The 21747-nt window shown below is 58.3% G+C and overlaps 1 protein-coding gene across 1 annotated transcript; it reads right to left on the bottom strand.

Moving 5' to 3' along the window:
• Positions 1-1158: 1158 nt before the first annotated feature.
• Positions 1159-20142, bottom strand: ADGRA1 (adhesion G protein-coupled receptor A1). Its single transcript, XM_058542728.1, has 3 exons — positions 20006-20142; positions 3160-3258; positions 1159-2380 (listed from the first exon to the last, which is right to left on the bottom strand). Exons 1-3 carry the CDS (start codon positions 20113-20115, stop codon positions 1159-1161), a joined length of 1431 nt encoding a protein of 476 aa, XP_058398711.1. The 5' UTR covers positions 20116-20142.
• Between the last annotated feature and the right edge of the window lie 1605 nt (positions 20143-21747).

Below are 21747 nucleotides of genomic sequence, written 5' to 3'. Positions count from 1 at the left end.
GTGCGTGTGTGGGGTGTGTACACGTGATGTACCTGTGCACATAGGTGGCATGCACACACGTGTGGTGCGTGCACACACACATGTGCATGTGTGTGCATGCGTGTGCATGTGTATGTATCTGCACATGTGCCACAGACCCGGGAGGAGGGAGGGAGGGAGGAATGGCCGTGCACGGTCTCACACGTACGTCCCTCTGCATGTCCAGGCTTCTGCCTCTGTGGGGACTCACAGACGCCCCCGTGGGATGGGCCACTTGCTTTCACAGAATCAACACTGGAATCAACATCTGTCCTCTGAGTCGGGGCTTTGCACCCAGATGCTCATGGAAATGGCAGCTCCATCTCTCTTTGGAGCAGGGAACTTGATAGTTCCCAAATGCCCGTGTTGGGGCAGGATCCAGTCCTGATAGCTGTTGGCTGTGGAAGTCGCATCTCTGTTAAAGGACATTTGGGCATTTCCAAAGGCACAGGGCCCCTCGGAGACCCCAGTCGGCCTCCAAAGGCCAACAGCCACGGGCTGCTCCCTTTGCCCACGAGCTCCCAGAATGCAGCTGTGTGACCCAGCGTCTGTGATGCTCTCAGGCTGTTGGGGGCCAGGGCTGCATCCAGGCTGGGGCTGAAGGTGGTGGTGGCGCTGGGCAGAGGTGCTGACACGGGTCCCTGTGACTCAGACTTGGGAACAGTGGAGGGGCTGCAGTGATTGCTCAGGTCCAGAGTGCTCTGGACTGACCATAGGCTTCAGGCCCCTTGGAACAAAACTTAAGAAAACACACACATTGAACTAAACCAGGAAATACCAGGGGCGCCCATCACAGCCAGGCAGGCAGGGCCTCCCACAGGCCACGCAGGCGATGAGGTGGTTCCTCTGATAGAATCTCTGCTCCATTTCTGGACTGACCGAGAACTGGGTGCTATGGGACTATGGACGTGGATGGCTCGTCTGACCTCCAGATTAGTGGAGGCAGACATGGCCCAGTGTCTTCCTGCTTGGTCCTTCACAATGAAGGGTCAGTGGGGGTTCCAGCCCGTTCTGAGAGGCTTGGTCACTCGGTGACACCCTGCCGACCTCACATGGCAGAGGGCCCCACTCTGTTCTGACTCATCCAGGGCACGGTGGCGAGTGGCCGCATGGGCATGGGCGTGGTGACATGAGGCCTGGCTACACGGTCGTCTCGTTCTTCCAGGGCCCCGTCCGGATGTTGCCTGTGCCGTCGGCGCTATAGGGCATGGCCTCACGCATGTTACCCTTGAGCAGCCCATTCTGGCCAGGGCCGCCAAAGGGCAGGGACTGTGTCCTCCGGAGCATCTCAAAGTGGGCTGGGCCGCGGGCCGCCTCTCTGCCTGGCTGTGGGGGGCCACCGAAGAGCGTGGGGCTGGCGTCGCCACCCTCAGGCTGGCTGACCAAGGGGAAGGGGTCGCCCTGGGTGCAGCAGGCCAGTGTGCGCGCCCCTGCCGGGCCCTCTAGGGAGCTGGGGGGGCTGTCTGTGTGCGAGCTGTGGGGGCTGCCGTCCAGGCTGGATGGGATGTGGTAGGCATACTCCTGCTCGGTCATGGCTGCCCGGTGCTGGCTGAAGTAGTGAGGCTTAGTTCTGCCCTGGAGGCACCTGTGCAGGTGCGGGTCAGGCCCGCAGGCGCCCTCCTCATGCACGTGGATGTGGGCTGCGTCCTCCATCAGCTGCTCACAGTGCGTCTTGGCACAGCAGGGTGTGGCTGGTGACAGGCAGCTGACGTGGCTCTGGGCGGCCTGAAGGTTGGTCATCTTGCAGTGGCTGGTGGGCAGGTGGCTGAAGCCTCGAGGCTTGCCAGGACACGGCGAGTCTTGCAGGCAGGCTGCGTGCCCCAGTGCATCCCCGTTGGCGTCGAGTGCGGGGTGGGGGCCGAGCTTGGCAGCGTGGGCGTCCTGGCGGGAGGGGCAGCAGGACCACCAGCAGTGCCACACGTCGTCCCGCTTGGCGCAGTGATGGATGAGCACGAAGAGCCCCAGCGTCACGCAGAAGGCGCCGTACAGGCAGCTGAAGACCATGTCCAGGAAGTGGCCCTGAGACACGGCCAGTGCCCCAAAGGTCCACGTGGCCGTGAACAGGAACAGCGTCAAGGCGGCGGCCCGCAGCTGGGCCTTGAACGAGTGCTCGTTCTGCAGCAGTGAGGGGGCCAGGGCGGCACAGGCGGGCGGGGTTCCCCGCCGGGCCCTGGGGCTGTGCCTGTCCTCGGGCCCCGCCAGCCGCTGCTGCTCCTCCGTCCGCTCCCTGAGTTCGTACCTGCGCTCCGGGTGGCGCCGCAGCTGGACGTAGGCGCCGAGGAAGTATACACAGGTGACCAGGGCAATGAAGGCTGCCGGCCCGTAGAACGCGCCCAGGCTGGGCTCCCAGGCCATCCAGCAGCTGTGGGAGGAGAGCGGTCAGCGAAGGGCTGCTCTAGGGATCACTGTCTTCCTGAGCTCATTGGGACGAGGATGTTCCCTGCTGCAGGTGAGTGAACTGTGTGGTAAGGAAACAGACATGGGCCCAGCGGGATGCGGGACAGAACCCGCTGCACACCCACAGCGCTAGGGTCATGAGAGCCTGGGTGGAAGTTTGGGGTGGGGGTGGGGCACAGGCGAGAGCCAGGCCGCTGCTGTCTGCCCATCTGTCCGCCCCTCTCTGGCGCTGCCTCTTCTTCCTCCTCAGCAGGACCAGGCTGGGCACCTAGTGCCCGGAGAGACCAGGGCTGGGGTGTCCCACGGGGCCGGCCTTTTGGGGGCGACTGAGGGGGAGAAGGAGCCAATGAGGACGCTGGGGGCTGGGGGGCCAGGCAGGGGTCCGTCCTCTGACCTGGCCTTGGCCATGCTGCCCAACAGTCATTTGTCCCTCAGGCTCTTCCTGTCTCAGGAGAACCAGCCCACGTGCCCAGGGAAAGAGGCGGGCAGGAAACTGAGTCTGCTGGGGGAGGTCAGCTTTGGGGCGACCATGCCTTATTGTGTTGTCACCACACGGACACCTGGGGACGGTCATTGCCGGTGCCTGGGGGCTGTTTCAGTCTGTCGTCTATGAGTGGCCGTGAGGGGCGGAGGTGGCCCCATCGGATAGCCGCTGCTGCGAGTGGCCTGGGCGTCAGGAGGCACTCCTGGGCAGGAGCCTCGGCCCCAATGCCACCCTTCACCCCCTTGGCAGCCAGTACTCACTATGCCGAGTCCTCATCCTCCATCCCGTAGTTCCCGATGTTTGTGGCGGCCGTGACCCCACAGATGATGAAGGGAACCCCTCCGCTGATGAGGTAGAACCTGAGGGAGCAGATGGCCCGCTCACTGCCTCTTGAAGCCCACCCAGGGCCCCCCAAGGACAGCACCGTCTTTCTAACTCTCCTTGGGCCAGAGGAGGGGCGCGGCCGGGTATCCTGGCCAAGCAGCACCAACCTGGGGACCGACTTAGTAGGTGCTGCCAGAGCCCGGCCTTTTCTCCTCTCCTCTTACCCTCCCCTCTTTTTCCCCCCCTCCTCCCCCTCCCCTCCCCCTCGCTCCACTCCTTCACACCTCCCTTCCCCTCCTCCCACCTTTCGTCCCCTCCTTCTCTCCTCCCCTCCCTCCTCCCGTTCCCCCTCCCCCTCCTCCTCTCCACCCCTTCACTCCTCCCTCCCCTCCCCCCACCTTCTCTCTTCTGCCCTCCTCTCCCCCCTCCCATCCCCTCCTGTTCACTGGCTGCTGTGCCCGTGCAGAGATGACCAAGGGCAGGTCCCAGCACACGGGTGGGGAAGGCATTGGGATCATGCAGCAGAAATAACTAGAACAATATGAAGCCCCTGGACAGAAGTGGGACTCTAGTGGGCAGGGCTCTGGGGACTGCGTGCTCCTATGGGGGACCATATGGGACCCTAGTGGATGCTGTGGTCAGCCGCCTAGTCTCCCATCAGGCGGAAGTGCTCATCCCACCAGGCGCAGGTGGCTGCCAGCTGAGTTCCCCTCTAGGAATGGCCCTCAGCCGGAGCCCAGGTCACACACCTTCTGGCAGGCAGTGCCTGTGTTTTAGGCCAGCCTGCCTGATAACCTCAGGGTGAGAAACTCAGTGGGGCTGCCCCAGCTCCTTGCCGGGCCCCCGAGCCTTTGTGCTCTGCCTGGCAGCCTGGCTTCTCAGCTGCTTGGAGCAAATTCTGACATTTGACTCCTCCCCAGGAGGACAGTGACTCCTCTAGATGGGCGTTGGCCCTGCTCTGGGCACAGACTGACTTTCCTATCCAAGGGGCCCCAGCCAGCAGCTCTATCCGAGGGCATTCTGGTGCCCGACCCACTGATACAGGATGCGGGGAATGAGAAGACCAGGAACCACCAAGTGCATGTGCCATGGGTGACTGGCCACCGAGCATGCTGATGGTCATACGTGGTGATGGGTAGTGAGTGATGGCCGGCCTCCGAGGGGGCGACTAGGAGGCTAGTGTGGACACGACCACTCCTCGAGAGAGGTGCTGTCCTACTGGCTGCCGCAAACACCCCTGTGATTCCAGCAAAGGGGGCTGCCTGGGCTGGCCGTCCACGTCCAGCTGTGACACGTGACGGCGTCGCTGGTGCTTCACTGCGGCAGCTCTGCTCCCAGGGTTGACGGGGCTCGGGAAGCCCCTCTGAACCTGCAGGAAGGCACTTTCCCCCGAGCTGTGCCTCCAGCCGCCACAGAGAGAAAGATTCTATCACGAGGTCTCTCTAATGAAGGATGAGGCATGTCAGTAGGCGGCCCGGGAGTGTCGTGGGGCTCCCTCTGCTCAAGCCTGCGCAATCCCCCACCCCCACTGTGGCCCAGGCGAGCCTGTAGGAGCCCCTGCAGTGCTGGTCCCTCTGGCATCCTGGGGTAGATGGAGAACGGGGTGCCATCGCTAAGCGATGGCCACTTGAGGACAACTTGCCCTGGAGACCCCACTGTGGGTGTCACCTGGGGCTGATTCAGAGCCATCAACTCCTCTTCCCTTCCTGGTGGCTGCAGGCCGTCTCTAGGGGATGGATGGGTCCTCCAGCGAGTGGAACAGTGAGGTGGTTGGGGCCCTGGAGCCGCTGGGCTGGCTCGCCCCTCACCTCCCTTTCCCCGGGCAGCCCTGGCCCACCTCGTCCACCTCCCCCTGGGGGGGTGTAGAGGCTGCAGCCTGAGCCAGACCGTGTCTTCTGAGCCTTCCTGGGCCTCATGTCCCACGGGGTAAGGTGGTCACAGCCCCTCCACTGCCTCTGGCCAGGCCCCCTCGATGCCTCTTCCTCTGCAGTGAGTGAATCCTGCCTTTCCCTGAACTGTTCCAGCTCCCAGTCACCCCTGGCTGCCTGGAGGGCGGCCGAACGTGGCTCCCGAGTGCTGTGCAGGCTTGGTCAGCAGAGGGCGCAAGAGGCCGCTGCAGGCTCCGCCCGCTCTGGGAGCCCATTCTTGCTGCTGTGGCTTGGCCATCAACTGTGTGGACGTACATGGTCTGGGGAGCCCCACCCAGGCAGTGACCGCCTTCCCCAGCCCTGACGTGGACCCCTCGGCACCAGCCCCAGCTCGCCCAGCATCTGGGGACCCTCTTGGACCGTCACCAGCGGCCCCGGCTCCTGGGGGGCTTTGTGCACACCCTCTCCAATGAGGTCTGCTCCCCAGCCGTGGGGGCCTTCCCGCTTGTCCTCCCCTCGGCACCCTCTTGCACGCTACAGTTGCTCTCGTGACATCTACATGACATTGAATTCCCACTTAGATAATTCTCTTCCTTTTTGAGAAAGTTTCTAGAAAGAACTGGTTAATCTGGATCTCAATGAAATCCCTGCTGCTGCCCAGGGCTGCTGCAAACCAGTCACTCAGATGTCCATGGCCACGCACAGGGCGAGGATGTGCAGGCACTTCTGAAGGTGGGGGAGGTGGGGGACCTGCCCGGCTGGCCTCGGGCATCCCTGAGGAGAACCGCAAGAGCTGCAGGGTGCGAGAGAGACAGCTCGCTGAGGGGACAGGACAGGGAGCCAGGACGGCCCTGAGCTCACGGATCCTGATCTAGGGAGAAGGGCCGTGCAGAGCAGAGGGTAGTCTGATCAGGAGGTGGGGCGGCGATCGATGATATTCGCACAAGAGAACATGAACTCGGTCCCTGTTGTAGGACAATGATGGCTCCCAAGATGTGCACGTCATGATCCTGGAACCTGTGAGTCTGCTGCTCTCCACGGCAAAAGGAACTGTGCACACATGACTCAGTGATGGACCCTGAGATGGGGAGGTGGTCCTGGATTCTCCAGGTGGCCTGGTGTTGTCACAAGCGTCCTCATAAGGGGGAGCCAGGGGGCAGAGAGACAAGCACGGGCAACGCTGCTGGCTGTGGAGATGGAGGGAGGGGCCACGAGCCCAGGAACTCGGGCGCCTCTGGAAACTGGAACCGATCCTCCTGGGGGCCTCCGGGAGGAACCAGCCCTGCCCACACCTGGGTTTTGTCCAGGGGATCCCCTTTCGACTTCTGACCTCCAGAACCGTCAGATAATAAATTTGGGTTGTTTTAAGCCACTAAGTTTGTGGTAATTAGTTACAGCAGTATAGAAAACTAACGTGGTGTATACCCAACTGTACACTACTCTCAAAAATTCACTGTCCCGGGGGATTCGGAAGTGGAATTACACAGCTGGATGAGAAAGGTTTTTTTTTGTGGGGGAAGATTGGCTCTGTGCTAACATCTGTTGCCAATCTTCCTCTTTTTTCTCCCCAAAGCCCCAGTACATAGTTGTGTATCATAGTTGTAGAGCTGTAGCTCTTCTATGTGGGATGCTGCTGCGGCATGGCTTGAGCAGTGCATAGGTCCACACCTAGGATCTGAACCGGCAAACTCTGGGCCATTGAGGCAGAACACAGGAAGTTAACTGCTATGCCACCGGCCCTGCCCCTGAGAAAGACATTTTGAAGAGAGGGTGGATTTGTGAAATAAGACATGACAAGCTCTAACCGCAACATTCCTACCACAAACCTCTGTTTCAGAGGATAACTTCCAGCTGGAGGGAGAAGGAAAAGCTGTTTGTAACACGTGAAGCCACACAAGTGATGTGGGGATGTACACGGAACTCTTACAGACCAGCAAGAAAAGACAGATCACCTCAAAGAAGAGCAGAAGAGACTTGAAAGGGCACCTCACAGAAAAGAAAACCCAAACGCCCATAAGGAGCAGTGGTGCCCTGCACTCACCAGAAATGCATAATAAACTAGGGGGGAGGGGGAATAAACCCGGCTGAGGTCCACTCCTCATGGGAAGATGAGGCAGGCAAGACAGAGGAGAACAGAGCTCCAGGACGTATGGCCGGGCGGAGGCGAGTAAGACCCTACGGAGACCAGCGCACACAGCCCGGCTCCTGTGGTGCCGCCCTGCAGGCCCTGCGAGCTCTGGTGGCAAGGCCAGGGCTGCACGGCCGGGGATGCACGGCGCCGTGCCCGCGCACAGGAGCAGGGATAACCCACCGCGGTCCAGGGTCCATCTTGTATGGCAAGATGGCTGCATATGTGGATGAGCCTTAAAAAAGCAATGTGCAGTGAAAGAAACCAGATTTTAAAAATATAAAACAAACCATTTCATGTACAGATAGCTCAAAATCAGTACCAACAAAACCGGTGTTTAGGAATGCACACCTGGGTGGTAAAACCATAAAAAAAGGCAATAAAAGTCCTAGGAGTCGGGATGCGGGTGGGTGCTGGGTGTAGGCTTGACCCTAGAAGTTTCTGGCAGGGGAGGTTTCTACTTCTTCACCCGAGGGGTACATGACAACAGTTTCATAAGCCTGCATTGACATTTTAGATATTTTTTTGTGTGAGTGTTCTGTTTGTCAAAAAAAGGGTTAAATTAAAAAAAAAAAAAAGAAAGGAAGGAAGAGAAAGGACCAGACCTCTCCTGGAGCATGTGGTGCACGCAGAGCTGGGGGCTCTGGTACCTCTGACCCCTGCCGACTCCTGCCCAACTCCTGCCCGTCCGTCCTCCAGCCTTGGTGCCAGGCCTGGGGAGGCCTCCAGACTCAGGGCCCCTGCCTTGCACACTCGCCTGGCTGCCAATCAGAACCCATGGTCCGGTCAGAATAAACCAACTCCTGGGACGCAGAGAAACCCTGGACAGTGGGTGCAGGGTCCAGGTCGAGGGGCTTGTCCTGGCCGTGGCTCCTGATGTGTGGGAGACCTCGGCTTCCGCTTCCACACGTCGCACCTTCTTAACCCTCCCAGCACGCAGGCTGCTCCTTGGTCACAGACTGACGAGGTGTCAAGGCGCCATCGTAGAGGACAGCCCTGGCCGAGGACCCCTCCATACCCCCACCCACCCTTCACACTGGGGAGCAGATCCTCTGAGACCAGCCCTGCTCCCACAGGGCTCAGCTCAGGGAGGGGGCCTGACATGCAGCAGTGCTCCCTCTGCTTCTGCTCCCCGCCTCTCATCCCTCATGCATACACGCACGCAAACACACACACATGTGCACACACCCACACACATGAACACACATGCACCTGTGCACACCCACAAAGTGTCCCGCAGAGAGCACCGTGTTAAACTGTAACACAGGTCGGAGCGTAGACGCAGCACAATCACCCTGGAGAAAGCCAGTCCTGGGTGAGAGCGGGGCCTGCTTGGAGACTCCCCTCAGCCGGTGGGTGCAGGGTCTTGCCCTTTATTGAAAAGGTGAGCCCAGGAGTCTGGGGAACTGAGGCAGGAAGAAGCTCATGTGGCCTTGGTTCCCAGAGGTGGAGAGACCTGAGAATCACCCGGAAGCCTGTCAAGGCTGGCCAAGGTAAGCATTGTGCAGCTTGGGGTGCAGACCAACACCTGCCGAGACCACTGTCGATTTATTCCTGTGCAGCCCAGGGGCGGGGGTCTCCCTGTCCCCCGAACACAGCTGTTGTTAGTGGCCGGCCGAGGGCCCACCAGCCCAGGACAGAGGGAGCAGAGGGCGGAGGGAACGAGGGGGTGATGGAGGGTGACGGACGGGGTCTGTCTACGTGTCATCGCGTCTTGGCATCTGCTTCTTGGAGGATGGGAAGCCGTGGACGGCGGGCAGAGTGAGGCCTCACTGCGACCCGCCGTGTCCATCAGAATGAGCGACAAGACCCCAGGATGAGATGGCAGTGGAGACGCAGGCGGTTTAGCCACAGACTGAAGGGCCAGCCTGCTCCACCAGACAGCAGCTCTCAGCGTCTGGTCTCCAGGCAGCGTGGTCCCACGGAGCTGCGATCTGGTGTCCATGATGATCCAGCAGATGTGAACTCCAGCCTGCTGGGGTTTTCTAACTTGCAAACTGCAGATCTTCTCTAAATCAGCTTTAATATTTTAAATGGGGCGTTTGTTTAAGAATTCTCTCTTTATGTGTTTACAGCTAGTGATTAGCAATCCCTCCAGAGCCGCTGGAAAACCTGACTTTGAAATCCAAGCGTCTGCCTCCCACCGCCTTAGGGCGACCACCCCGTTTCTCATGCATTAACTGTGCCTCAGATGCAGCTTTCCAGGTCGACAGTGAGCAGCGCTTGACTGAGCATCCGAAGGGCCGTGAGAAGGGATGGAGAGCAAGCAGAGCCGGCCAGCTCCCCCTCTGCCAGCCGGCTTTAGAGGTCAGAAGGAACCAGCAGGTGAACCTGCCCCCCAGGCAAGGACCTGGGAGGAGGAGGCGTGTCAGGCTGTGAGGAGGGTCTCGACTTTGGGGACCTTGCCCTCCCAGTCTGTTCTGTCTGCCTCGCTCTGCAGGTTGGCCTAGGAACTGCCATCGGCTATGTGGACACCAGCCTGTCCATGCCCTTGTGGAGCCGTGGTCTCCGGGGGCGAAATACATTGATGTGAACAAGCGAGTAGGAGGGGTTCTCAGCGGGGTCACCGCAGCCAGGCCCTCCCCATGTCCTCTGAGGGAGAGGGTGGGTGGGGATGTTGCTCCGAGGCAGGGGCAGCTGCTGGCTGGGAAGCGGTGGCCTTGGAGAGTGTGGGCAGGGTCAGGGAGGCTGGAGCGGTTGTGGAGGCTGATGACCCGGAGGCTGGGAGGGCGAGTGGGCTGGCTTCTCCTGAGGATGGAGAGGGGATGGCCTACAGCCTGTCTGACAGGGGCTGGGGGGCCTGGAGGGGCCTGCGAGGTGGTTGGGAGGGTGACGGGTGCCATAAATGGCTCTCAGCCCTCTGCCAACACCGCTGTCCACTCACTCCAGTATGTAGACCCCTTGACGAGCCTCCATGCTGGACTCGGAAGCTGTTCTACCTCCATGGTCTCGCTCCGGGGACACCGTCCCTGCACACTCCCTCCTTAATTTTCCTCAATGGCTCTTAATGACGTTTCCTCGCTGGACTTGTGATGTCTTCATGGAGGAAGCTGCCCGCCACCCCACGTCCTTTCACCGGCCCAGCTCTTCCGTCTTGGCTCTCCCGCGGGCAGGGCCTGGCCAGCTATGGCCGCCCTTCTTGGAGCATCCCCAAGGGGCCGAGGAGTCCAGGCTGAGTCCAGATTCAGGGTCTGGCTTCCGCAGACTCAGAGCCCTCGGCCATTTCTCTCTGCTCTGGAGTCTGTCCCCGCTGCCTGGTGCTGACCACCCAGGCAGACCCTGCTGTGGCCTCCCTGCCCGAGGTGACGTTCACCCAGGCCAGGGGAGGTGAGGGGGTGGGAGGGGCTCATGGACAGTTGCAGGGGGAACAAGATCCACTGCCCAGAGGACGGCACGGCTTCTCTCAGGTGATAAGAAGAGGCCCAGGCCTGCTTCTGACGTCTGACCACTGGGGCCTTTCGGAACCCCTCGACTAAGCCACCCCATATCTGAGGGGCACCTCCTCTCTTGAAGGATGACCCCAGGACTCGGGCCCTGTGCTGCCCCACCAGCCGCCCCAACTCACAGAGTAGAGTGTCTGCTGTGTGCTGGGCCCGTTGGTCACAGGACGCCGGCCAGTCCAGGTGGGGACATGAGGCCGACACAGCTCAGGTCAGCATAAGCACCATGGACGCTCTACATGCAGATGGGGAGGCTGGGCGAGCGCAGGAACCTGCCCCGGGCACCGCCATGCAGACACAGTCTCCCCTCTGAGACACGTCCACCTCCTGGTCTGATTAGCGTTCTTTGTGTTGATAGGACCTCTGAATTCCAAGAAATCAGGTTGAAAATTTCAGCCAAGATAAAAGAGCTATTTACATCCATTTGCCTGAGTGCACTGCTTGTCAAGTCACCCGTGTGCCTCTGAAATGCACAGCATGCTCATCTGAATTTTGTGATCTGCCCTGTCCAGCTGGCACTGCCAAGGTGGATGGAGGAAGGTGATTACCACCAGGGATCTGATGCTGGAGGAAAGCAGGTTGACAAAGACCTCAGGGGTCACATGGAGAGTGAGGGCGACTTCTGTTCTGAGCACTGACCACGATGTGCAGACGGCTCCAAGAAGTCCCCTGCCCAGAAGTGGGCCCCAGCATTTCAGATGTAACTGGGACACTCTATGACCACTAGGATGCATTAAAAGACCGCAGGAGCGTTTGCCGTGATTCACTCAGTGACAGGTGCCAGCACGCGGGGCTTCGTGATCACTTTTGCCTAAAAAGAGCTCCTGTGTTCTGGAGCTCGGTCTGTGAAGCAGGACGTGTGCTCCCAGGTGTGGCCTCGAAGGGCCGCTGGAGGACGTGGGCGTCAGCATTGGTGCGTGCTACTTGGTCCACCGATGGCCCTGGCGCCCTCTGCTCCTGTGCCGGGCAGCTGTGCACCCGGGTACCGCACGAGTGTCCTGTGGGCTGCTGTGTTCATGCCGAAGGGGCTGTGCGGTGGCTTCAGAATTTGCACTGCTGCCCGAGAAGGGGTTCCTGGCAGAGAGAGCCCCAGGGAATCATCCTTCTACTGAACAAGGCCGTCCAGAGTTGGCACTGACCACACGTAGGGTGAATGGACGGCGAAGTGCCCTTCACCACTGCTGGGCTCGCATCATCCGGAACGTAAGCACCTCAGTGCCAGTGCCACTGCAGTTTTCAAATAGAAAACCCTGCATCTGACCTTAAATAATAGGACACTACTTAGATGCACTTCAGCAGAAAGGGCAGAACGGACTGCAAAATTAGGATGTAATTACATGTAGCTAAGTTGGGAATTAGCCCCTGAGCATCTATAAAATCATAGCAAGAAGGTCTGTGATTCTCAAGCAGTTTCCCTTTGGCAGACTGCTGTGGACTGAATGTTTGTGTCCCCCTTGAAATTCACATGTTGAAATCCAAACCCCCAAGTGGATGGTGTTAGGAGGTGGGGCCTTTGGGAGGTAGAGCCCTCGTGAATGGGATCAGCGCCCTTATGAAAGGAACCCCCGAGAGCTCCGTTGCCCTTTCTGCCACAGCAAGAAGATGCTCCTCTGGGAACCAGGAAGCAAGTCCTCACCAGACATGAATCTGCAGGCACCTTTGTCTTAGACGTCTAGCCTCCAGAATTGCCAGAAATAAATGTCTGTTGTTTAAGCCGCCTGTTGTGTGGTATTTTGTTCTAGCCGCCTAAACAGACTAAGACTTGAATGGAGAGAATGGGAGAGGTGGAAAGATCTGTCTACTCAGAGATCCTTGCTGAAGGGGGCTGACTGCGGGGTTAGTGGGGGAGGCCCCCCCGGTGCGCAGCCTGGCCCGGCCTGCTTGAAGCCGCTGCCATGCGTGCGTGCTGCTGTTCTGGCCATGTTCCCAAGGGCTGACTGAGCGGTGCTGAAACAACGCCCAGAGAGCGGCTGCGCTTGAACCCACGCGTCGTGCGTGGGGACTGCGAGCACTGAATCACACGGCAGTGTCTTCCACGGCAACAAGATGGGCAGGCAAGCCCGGGACACGGAGGAGAGGAGGCCTGAGGAGAGGGTAGAGAATCCAGGGGAGAGCAGAGGTGCTGAGAAGTGTGGGCAGGAGTCCTAGCCCGGTAGCGGTAGCGGTTCCAGACGCGGTGCGGAGCTGTGGCTCCTGTTTGTGGAGGGGTCGGCTCAGAGTGCGTGGTATCAGCCTTGTTCTCGCAGCGTTTCCTAACCGACTTGCTCTCAGGCTTTCCTCTCTCTTCTCTCACTTGCTCAGCCAGGAGTGAGCAGAGAGCCGGCAGGCTCATCCTGGGAAATGCCCGGCTGGTCTGCTCCCTGGAAGGGCAGCTTGCAGTGCTGGTGACCCGGAACCTGGGTCTTGGTGCCTTCCCTACGCTGCTGGCACGGTTGTTCTGTGAGCCCCCCTGCCTGGATGCTTGTGCCAACAGCAGGATTCGGGAACGCCTGTTTTCTTCTGGGGTCTGGAGAGTCAGTGGCTGTGGTGGCAAGCAAGCAGGAAGCGCCTATGCGGACAGTCCCCAGTGAAAACCCTGGCTGAGTCCTAAGCCAGCTTCCCTGTGCAGAAGCCCTGTGTGGTTTTGCTCCTGGAGGAAGGAGCAGGTCCTCCTGGGTGGAGTTCATGTTCGGTGCTTCAACACCCTTCTCACGGCCCTGACTGTGAACCACACCCCAACCAGGTGAAACCCCCGGTGGGGACCCGACCCCTGGACTCGAGGTCCACGTGTGCCTGCTGCGTGGTTTGCTCCGAAACCACTCAGTGAAATTCCCTGGTGCCAGTGACGCTCGCCCTCAGCCCGTGTCCCTATGGAGACATCTGCCCCTCACCTGTTGGGTCGAGAACCCCCTGGTTGGGTCCCGTGTGTCCTGCAGGGCATGTGGTGACCCCCCCACCAACACAATCAACTTCTTTTTTCTAAACCTCGTTCTCGATTCCTCCCAACTTCACCGCACCTCACCCAACATCTACATTCCTAAGACCCCTCCCCCCGCCCCCTCTCAGAGGGAGCAGTCTGGAAGCCTGTGCCCAGATTCTTCCAGACTCAGTGCTGTGAGTAAAATGGAGTATTTAATCAGATTGCTTTCTTCCAACAAACTCCAGCTCAGATTAGGCACTGAGGTTATTCATTCGAGGCAAATTAAAAAATATTTACTGAATCGCTCTCATTTATCCATTCATAGTTTCAACACTTAACGGGTAGGAGCTCTATGCCAAGGTCTGAGAATACCAAAAAGGAAGATGCAGCCCTTTCCCTCAGTCTGGGGGGAGGACACAGCAAAAAGCCTCAGTGAGAGATACTGGGATAGTTGCCAACACCACTTTGTGGGGTCACGGGAGGGGCGCTGCTGGTGCCTGAGAGGCTGGTGGACCGTCCTTCAGAGCAGGCTGGGACTCAGGGATTCATGCTGGAGAGAGGCAAGTCACTCAGAGGTTGACGGGCAGGGGTCCGGGCAGGAGAATGCCAGGGAGGAGGGAGGGACAGAGGGGCTGGGGGCCAGGCCTCATGCGGCAGTGGGTCGCCCTGCCTGTTTTCAGGGGTGGAGCACAGTCAGGCTTCCACGGTAAGAGGACATTCTGGAGGTGGAGTGGCAGCTGGCCTGCAGGATGCTGTGCACGGACCCGGACGCCTGTGAGGACTGAGGAGCTGTCTGAGCAGGGAATGTGGTGGCCTACGGAGGTAGTGGGGTGAGGAAAGGGGGACAGGCTAGAGAGAGATTGGGGCACAGTCATGGACCGGGGGTCTGACCTGATGTGGGGAGAGGGGACAGGAATAATTTGGAGCAATGGCCAGCTTCCTGATGAGGGTGATGGGATCTTGTGCTGTGAAGCCGGTGTATGTGGGGGTGGTATTGGGTCCATCACTGGGGGGTGTTGGGTGTATGGTGTTGGGTCCATTGTGGACACGCTGGGGGGTGTTGTGTGTGGTGTTGGGTCTGTTGTGGTCACACTGGGGGGGTGTTGGGTCCATTGTGGACATACTGGGGGGTGTTGGGTGTGGTGTTGGGTCCGTTGTGGACACACTGAGGAGTGTTGGGTGTGGTGTTGGGTCCACTGTGGACACACTGAGGGGTGTTGGGTGTGGTGTAGAGACCATTGTGGACACACTGAGGGGTGTTGGGTCCATCGTGCACACATTGCTTAGTTGTGTCAGGACCTCCAAGGAGTGGCATCAGCAGCCATGGACACGAGAGTCTGGAATCAAGAGCTTGTGGAGACTGGAATGGCCTTGGTGGGAATGGGCTGGGTCCTGGCAACAGAGGCCTTCATGGTATCTTGATGTGAGAGAGGCCACTGTGACAGGTTGAAGGTGCAGTGTCCTCAAATCAGAGAGACCCTGGTGGTGGGGGTCTGGGGTTGGGGCAGTGTCTCCTCTGAGTTGGGGGGTGGGGTGGCTCCTGGACATGTGTTCATCATCCAGTCCTGCTGAGACCCTCTAGAACCCAGGCCGAGGCTCTGAGTCTGTCTTGTCCCACCTCCAAGGCCGAGGAGTGGCACTTCCTTTGTCTAAAGCTCACTCCTTTGTTCTAGGCAGCGACACCCCAGCAGGAGGCCCTGAGGCTGCACTGAAGGGACAAGGACCCATTGCACACCCAGCTCACAGCCATGCTCGTGGACACACAAGAAAGGCTGGTGGCTCTGCCCAGTGATGACTGGGCCTGGTCTGGGGCCTAACCCATGGCGCTCCCCAAAGGTGGCGGCCCCACGGGGCCATTGTCCCTGTGGAGATTCCTCATACACAGAGAAAGCAGACAGCGCTAACCTGGCTCTGGCGGGCCACACAGCAGGACGTCCAGAGTAACCCGCTCCCTCCCTGGACCCTCCGCTGCACCTGAGCCCTGTCCACAGAGCCACAGAGCTTTCTAGACACAGGGAAGGAAGGAGATGATACATGTCTCTCATTGCTGTAAGGAAGATTTCTCCACGAAAACCACGCAGCCCGCTTTGATGGAGCTGGAAATTCCTTTACTCAGCTTGTCACGAAAGCTTCATCACATTCTAGAGAGGATTTTCTCCTCCTGAAAAAATCTAATGATCTGTGGAAATTAAATAACACACTCTTAAATAATCAATGGGTCAAAGAAAAAATCACAAGGACAATTAGAGAATACGTTGAGGTGAATGAGAAAAACCCCACAACGTACCAGAACTCATCGGCTGTGGCAAGCAGTGCTCAGAGCTTATACAGCTTATAGTGCTCAGTGCTTTATAGCTGTGAACGTCGACAATAAAAACAGGAAGATCTCAAATCAATAACCCAATTTTACACCATAAAGTAGTAGAAAAAAGAGCAAACTCAAAGCTATTGGGAGGAAGGAACCCACAGACTAGAGTGGAGACAGACAAAATAGATGTTAGAAAAACAGTAGAGAAAACTGATGATACCGAAAATCAGTTCTTTGAAAAGGTCGAGACAACTGGGCAACCTTTAGCTAGACAGACTGAGAAAAAAGAGAGAAGATGAATATTGTAGTGGAAGTCCTGGCCAGAGCAATTAGGCAAGAAAAAGAAATAAAAGCCATCCAAACTGGAAAGGAAGAAGTAAAACTCCCTATGTACAGATGACATGATTGTACACTTATGATCCTAAAGAATCCCCAACGAAGCTACCAGAGACAATAAACGAATTCAGCAAAATTGCAGGACACAAGATCGACACCCAAAATTCAGTTGTATTTTTATACAAAAGCAATGAATAATTTGAAAAAGAAATTAAGAAAACAATCTCATGTACAATAGCATCAAAAAAATAAAATACTTAGGAAAAAATTTAACCAAGGAGGCACAAGACTTGTGCACCAAAAACTGTAAAACGTTGCTGAAAGGAATCAAAGAAGACCTATATAAATGGAAAGACACCCTGTGTTTATGGATTGGACACTGTTAATGTTAAAATGTAATACTTCTTAGAGGCTGGACTTGGAGTCCCCTTTGATCTGGGGTTGATGACCCTGGTTGTCTAGTACTTGTATCTCCATCGAGTTGTCCCACCTTGTGGACCTCAGCATGTCCTCTCACGGGGATGACAGCTCTCCTAGGAGGCTGTGAGGATTATAAGTTTTACAGGATTTTTTATATTTATATTATTATGTAGGATTATACTTGTTCCCCCACGTCGATTCATGTTGTCAACTATAAAGAACTATATAAACAGAATTAAACAACTAGAAATAAAAAAAAAATGTTAATACTTCTTAAAATGCTCTACAGATTCAATGCAACCCCTGTCAAAATTCTAATGGCTGTCTTTGTAGAAATGGGAAAACCAATCCTGACATTCATGCGGAATTGCAGGGACCCTGAACAGCCAAAACAATCTTGAAAAAGAAGATCCGTCTGTCCTCTCTGCTCCTGGAACTGTCCCTAACTGGAAAGCATCGCGCCTGATGCCTGGAGTGAGGGGTCTCAGCGGTGGCAGCCCCCTCTGCCGAGAGAGGAGTCACCCAAAGCTGGCCTGGCCACATCACCCCCAACGCTCATGCAGAAAGGAGCGTCATGCCTAAACCGTTCATCCATGCCAAAGTCCTGTAAAATTTTGTCTGGCCGAGTTTCCTTGGAGTCTCTGAAATGGACTTGTTTTCCTTGAAGCTGAGCAGATGGGAGGTCTTGAGGGCGTGGGCAGACACCGGTGTGGGCCTTCAGGGAAACCAATGGCTCTCGGAGTCCCACAGGCTGATCCTCCATGAGCAGACCCCTCAGTGGCTGTGAAGGCAGTGAGTGTCATCTCTGTGGCCAACTGGCAGCCAGGGTCAATGTAAGAAATTATGCACTGGCCGCTGATTTCTCAAAATGTGGACACTCTGAGTTCACGCAGAAGCTTCTCACCCACGACTGTTTTCTTTTTATTTCTCATCGGAAAATGGCAGAGCTGGGCCAGGAGGACACAGGAACTCCTTCCTGCGCTGACAACGTCCTGAGCTCTGGCCGCTGCCCGGGCCACCCTGGCCTCGCCGAGGGTCCAGTGAGACGTGGCATGGTGCCCTGCTCAGAGTGCTTCCGCTCCACCCACTGCCCAGCCCTGACAGTGCTAGCCTTTTGGGGCTCTTCCGTCCCAGGAAGACTCGGACACTAAATACCTGCTGGTGCTGTACAGGCTGCTTTCCAGTCTCAGGAACGGGGTCAGGGGTGCAGATAAGAGGATGCTGCTAGTGGCGCTGGCGGGAAGAGCCTCTCTGATAAGGAAGCCTCCGGGTTGAGCTGGAGGCGGAGGGTGGAGGTTGCTGGGCCCGGAGTGTGGAGGACAGACTGTGAGCCCCGGGGGTCTGGGAGGAAGGGCTCTGGCCCCTGACCCCCTTGCCCCAGCCTTTGAGGTCCTTTGAGATCAGCCTCTGTTCTCCCTGGGGAAGGCCCAGGCCAGTCTGGGCCAGAGAGGGCAGCGGAGGGGAGCAGGCCTGATGCTGACGCCCCCACCCACCCGAGTCTGCACCTGCAAGGAGGGGTGTGCACGCGAGACGGGCAACGTGGTGACTGAGGGACTCTGCGGTCTCAGCACTACGTGGAGTCACCCCAATGTCACGGCCTTTTGTACCAAAGGAAGGAGGCAGAGAGGGAGGGAGAAGGGACAGTGGTCTCCAGGCAGCGCGAGAGGAGCAGCAGGTTTCCCAGAGCCACCTGCGAGTGGGACACTGCTAGCCCAGCCCATGGCCACTGAGCCCATGGCCACAGAGCCCACGGCCCACCCAGCCCACAGTCACAGAGCCCACGGCCCACCCAGCCCACAGTCACAGAGCCCACGGCCCACCCAGCCCACAGTCACAGAGCCCATGGCCCACCCAGCCCCAGGCCCACCGAGCCCAGCAGCACCTGGGCGCCTGGCTCGGTTACGTGCATTTTGAAGCCGTCAGAGACGAAAGCGCCAGAATGCTCTGTGGCCTCCATCTCATTCTTCAAAAAACCACGCAACTCTTCAATCAATTACAGACCCGGAAATGCATTTTGAGAGTGATTTTTAAACCCCGGGGACCTGGGGCCTCCTTGGCAGAAGGAAGGAGATAATGAAATCTGCCGCCCTGGTCTGTGTCGGCGGCAGAAGCGCCTCGGCCCTGGTTGCTACGTGGCAACGCGTCTGCTTGATCCAAAATCAAACAAAGTTGGAGAGCGTCTGGTGGAGGTCACCTTATTTACCTAAACAACATAGGGCAGTGTTTTACCTGCCTCAAAATGAGCACATCTGGCGATTTTTAGGCACAGTGATGGCCCTTCAAATTCGGAGCCAGGCAGAACTCGGTTGGAGGGGCTAGGTGTCCACAGCCCCCTCATACGGCCACAACCTCACAGTGGCAGCAAGTGCCCCTCACAGGGACCACCTGGGTGGGGCCGTCACAGGGATCCCCAGCAACAGTCTTCAGAAACCCCAAGGAACCCCTATCTACTGTCCAGGGCAGCCTCTGGCCGAGGTGCGTGCCATCATGGGGGCGTTGCTCTGGGGAAACTTCGCAAGCAGCTCAAGGCTTGCGTTTGTGGAGGCTCAGATGACCTCCCAGAGGATGGGGGTAGGTCAGATGGGCTTCGGGCAGGTTGGTGCCCAGGCTCAAGGCCGTGAAGGCCGATCTGAGCCTGGCTCTGGCGACTGCAGTGCCTAGACTCGGTCCTGGTTCAGAAAAGTGAAGAGCAGAGCCAGCAGAACTCTGACTGCCAAGGATGGCTGCCCAGTCCTGGGGCAGACGTGTTCCTGTCTAGAGGGCGTGCGATTGCTCCTTGACGGGAAGTGAGCCCAGACAAGCTGATGCCCTAGGAGTTCCCTGGCTCTGGACTCCAGGAGGGAGGGAGTGAGGGGACCGCACGCCTGCGCTTACCCTGGAGGGCTGTCTGGGGTTCCTACCCGTCCCCAGGCACGTCCCCCGGGAACCCTCCCTGCACGGGAAGCAGCAGGATGACTGGCTGGAGCAGGGGGCCCTTTCCAAACCCGCCTGCCACCCCAGACGAAAGGCCCAGGCCGTGCGGTCACCCTGAAATCAGCGGCTGAGCTGCCTTGGTTTCCCCCAGCTGAGGAGCAGGCATCTCACTCACCGAGACCGTGACTGAATCGAAGCCAAGACTGCAGCCCCGGCTCAGGCCCACAGAGCCGTCTCCATGCACGGCAACCCTTGCTGGGTGCGGGGCTCTCCCACCAGCAACTGACAGCAGGGCAGACATGCCCAGCAGGCCTCCCCAGACCAACCAGCTCCACCGCCCACGCCGTGCCCTCCCCGCCTACTCCCAGCACCCCGCACTCCCTCCGGCCTTCTGTGCCCCGGAAGGAGGTCCAGGGCCAGGGCTCTTGGAGCCCAGTGGCAGAGGGGCCAGGCACGTGCGGCTTGGGTACCTGAGCAGGGGCTGCCTGCGGTACTGCGGCTGGTCTGCGCTTGGGCACTGCGGGGCCTTCTTGGTCACCTGCTTGTAGATGTTCCTGGCGGTCACTCCAATCCACAGCATAGTGGAGAGCGTGGAGTAGTGCAGAACGATGCCCACCTGGGGAGGGAGAGGCTAGTTAGCCCAGCCGCCCCCTCTGCCGGCATGCTGACCCCCGAGGCTGTGCATTCCCGGAAGCCTGGGTCCAAGCCCTTGGCACCCTCTGCATCCTCAGAAGATGGCTCAATAGTGGCAGGAAGTGAGACCGAGGGTGGGCGCCGGGGCTGTCAGCTCAGGGCAGACCCCACGCCTCACAGCCTCTGAACTCAAGGGATACGCGTGGGCGCAAAGATCCAGACCTGGTTCCCTGTGCTCTCCTGCGGGGGGCGGGGCGGCCAGCCCATGCGCCTGTGCTCACAACACTCTGGGCTCAGTCCACGTGGGGTCCTGCTACACACTGCCCTGAGCAGCGTGCACACCATCTGTGCACACGTCCCTGTGGTTGGCGTGGCCGGGGCGCGGGACCCCCAGAGCTCAGGGAGACTCCCCTGGGCCCAGCCCCTCACAGCAGCCCGCCAAGGGAAGGGCAGGTGTGCTTCCCCCAGCATGGGTCTCCCCAGCCGCGGTATTTGTGACATCGCATGTGAGATAACACTCCTCCGGGATCAGGCGCTGAAGCCGCCCCCTGTGAGTCGGAGTTGCTCATTGCTATGGAAACAGCCGCAGAGTGTGTCCCGACCCCGGCACTTACCGCGTTAGCTAATTACGCATTCCACACTCCTTCCTCTCCATCTGATTCTATAAATTGAGGTTACCTTTGAAGTAATAACCTGACATTTTGCAATGACAAGTAAAATATGGCGATAATTGGAAAGGACATAAATGTTTAAGGAATACAGAGACTCTCTGAATAAAGCTAACACTGCACCGTTGTGATGACTGATCGAATCCGGAGTCCAGTTGTTACTTATGAGAAACCCTGTGATAATTGATGGAACTTTTTGGGGTGGCTGGGAAAATCCCGGAGCTCTGTTTCCGGTTTCGGATGGGCTCCCTGCACATGGGCGAGTCCAGCCTTTTTCTTGCCCTGGCTTGCGCCTCTCAAGGCGGCCTCGAGCTCCATCCAGGCCTCACCCCAGCCTGACCAAGAGGGGGAGGCGCTGGGAACCAGGGGGCAAGAACGCTGCCCCTGAAGCAGGAGGAGAAAAGGGTCCTCGCCCGCCGGGCCTTCAAGTGAAGGACGGTCTGACCTTCTTTTCAGGGGACAGCAGCATGGCTGTCCTCATGTATAAACAGGAAGGGTCAGAGATGTGTCTCAGAAGGATCCCGACCCCCAGCCCTGGGGGCTGACATGGCGAGGAGGGGAGGGAGCACCCCGGGCCTGGAGGGGAGAGAGTGAGAGGGAGGGAGGAGCCCCCACCGGCTGTGCACCTTTGGGGATTACGAGAAGGTGTGACCAGCAGAACTCTGCCTCCCACCGACTTAGGCTGGACACATGGAGAGGTCACAGGGTTGCCATCCTGGCTTCCAGATAGCGTCCTACCGCCATCCTCGGAAGGAGGCAGCCAGCAGGCCACCCCACCCACGTTTCCGGACCCAGAGCCAGCGCTGACGCACATCTATTATGTGGGAACAACGGTGGCGGTCTGTCTGTGTTCGTGATGTCACTGAGCACTTTCAGGAGGCTCACGGTCATCTTTCAGTTGCCATAACAAC

This window comes from Diceros bicornis, chromosome 6 (assembly GCF_020826845.1).
Source record: "Diceros bicornis minor isolate mBicDic1 chromosome 6, mDicBic1.mat.cur, whole genome shotgun sequence".
Lineage (NCBI taxonomy): Eukaryota > Metazoa > Chordata > Mammalia > Perissodactyla > Rhinocerotidae > Diceros > Diceros bicornis.
This window is presented reverse-complemented; position numbering and strand designations above follow the sequence as displayed.

What these genes read in the sequence shown, in the direction of transcription:
- ADGRA1 (XM_058542728.1), bottom strand. Translation starts at nt 20,115, where the DNA reads ATGCTGTGGATTGGAGTGACCGCCAGGAACATCTACAAGCAGGTGACC. An exon ending in CGCAGGCAGCCCCTGCTCAG is followed by an intron (nt 3,259 to 20,005) that starts GTACCCAAGCCG and finishes CTGCTCCCTCAG; the next exon opens with GTTCTACCTCATCAGCGGAG. An exon ending in GAGGATGAGGACTCGGCATA is followed by an intron (nt 2,381 to 3,159) that starts GTGAGTACTGGC and finishes CTCCTCCCACAG; the next exon opens with CTGCTGGATGGCCTGGGAGC.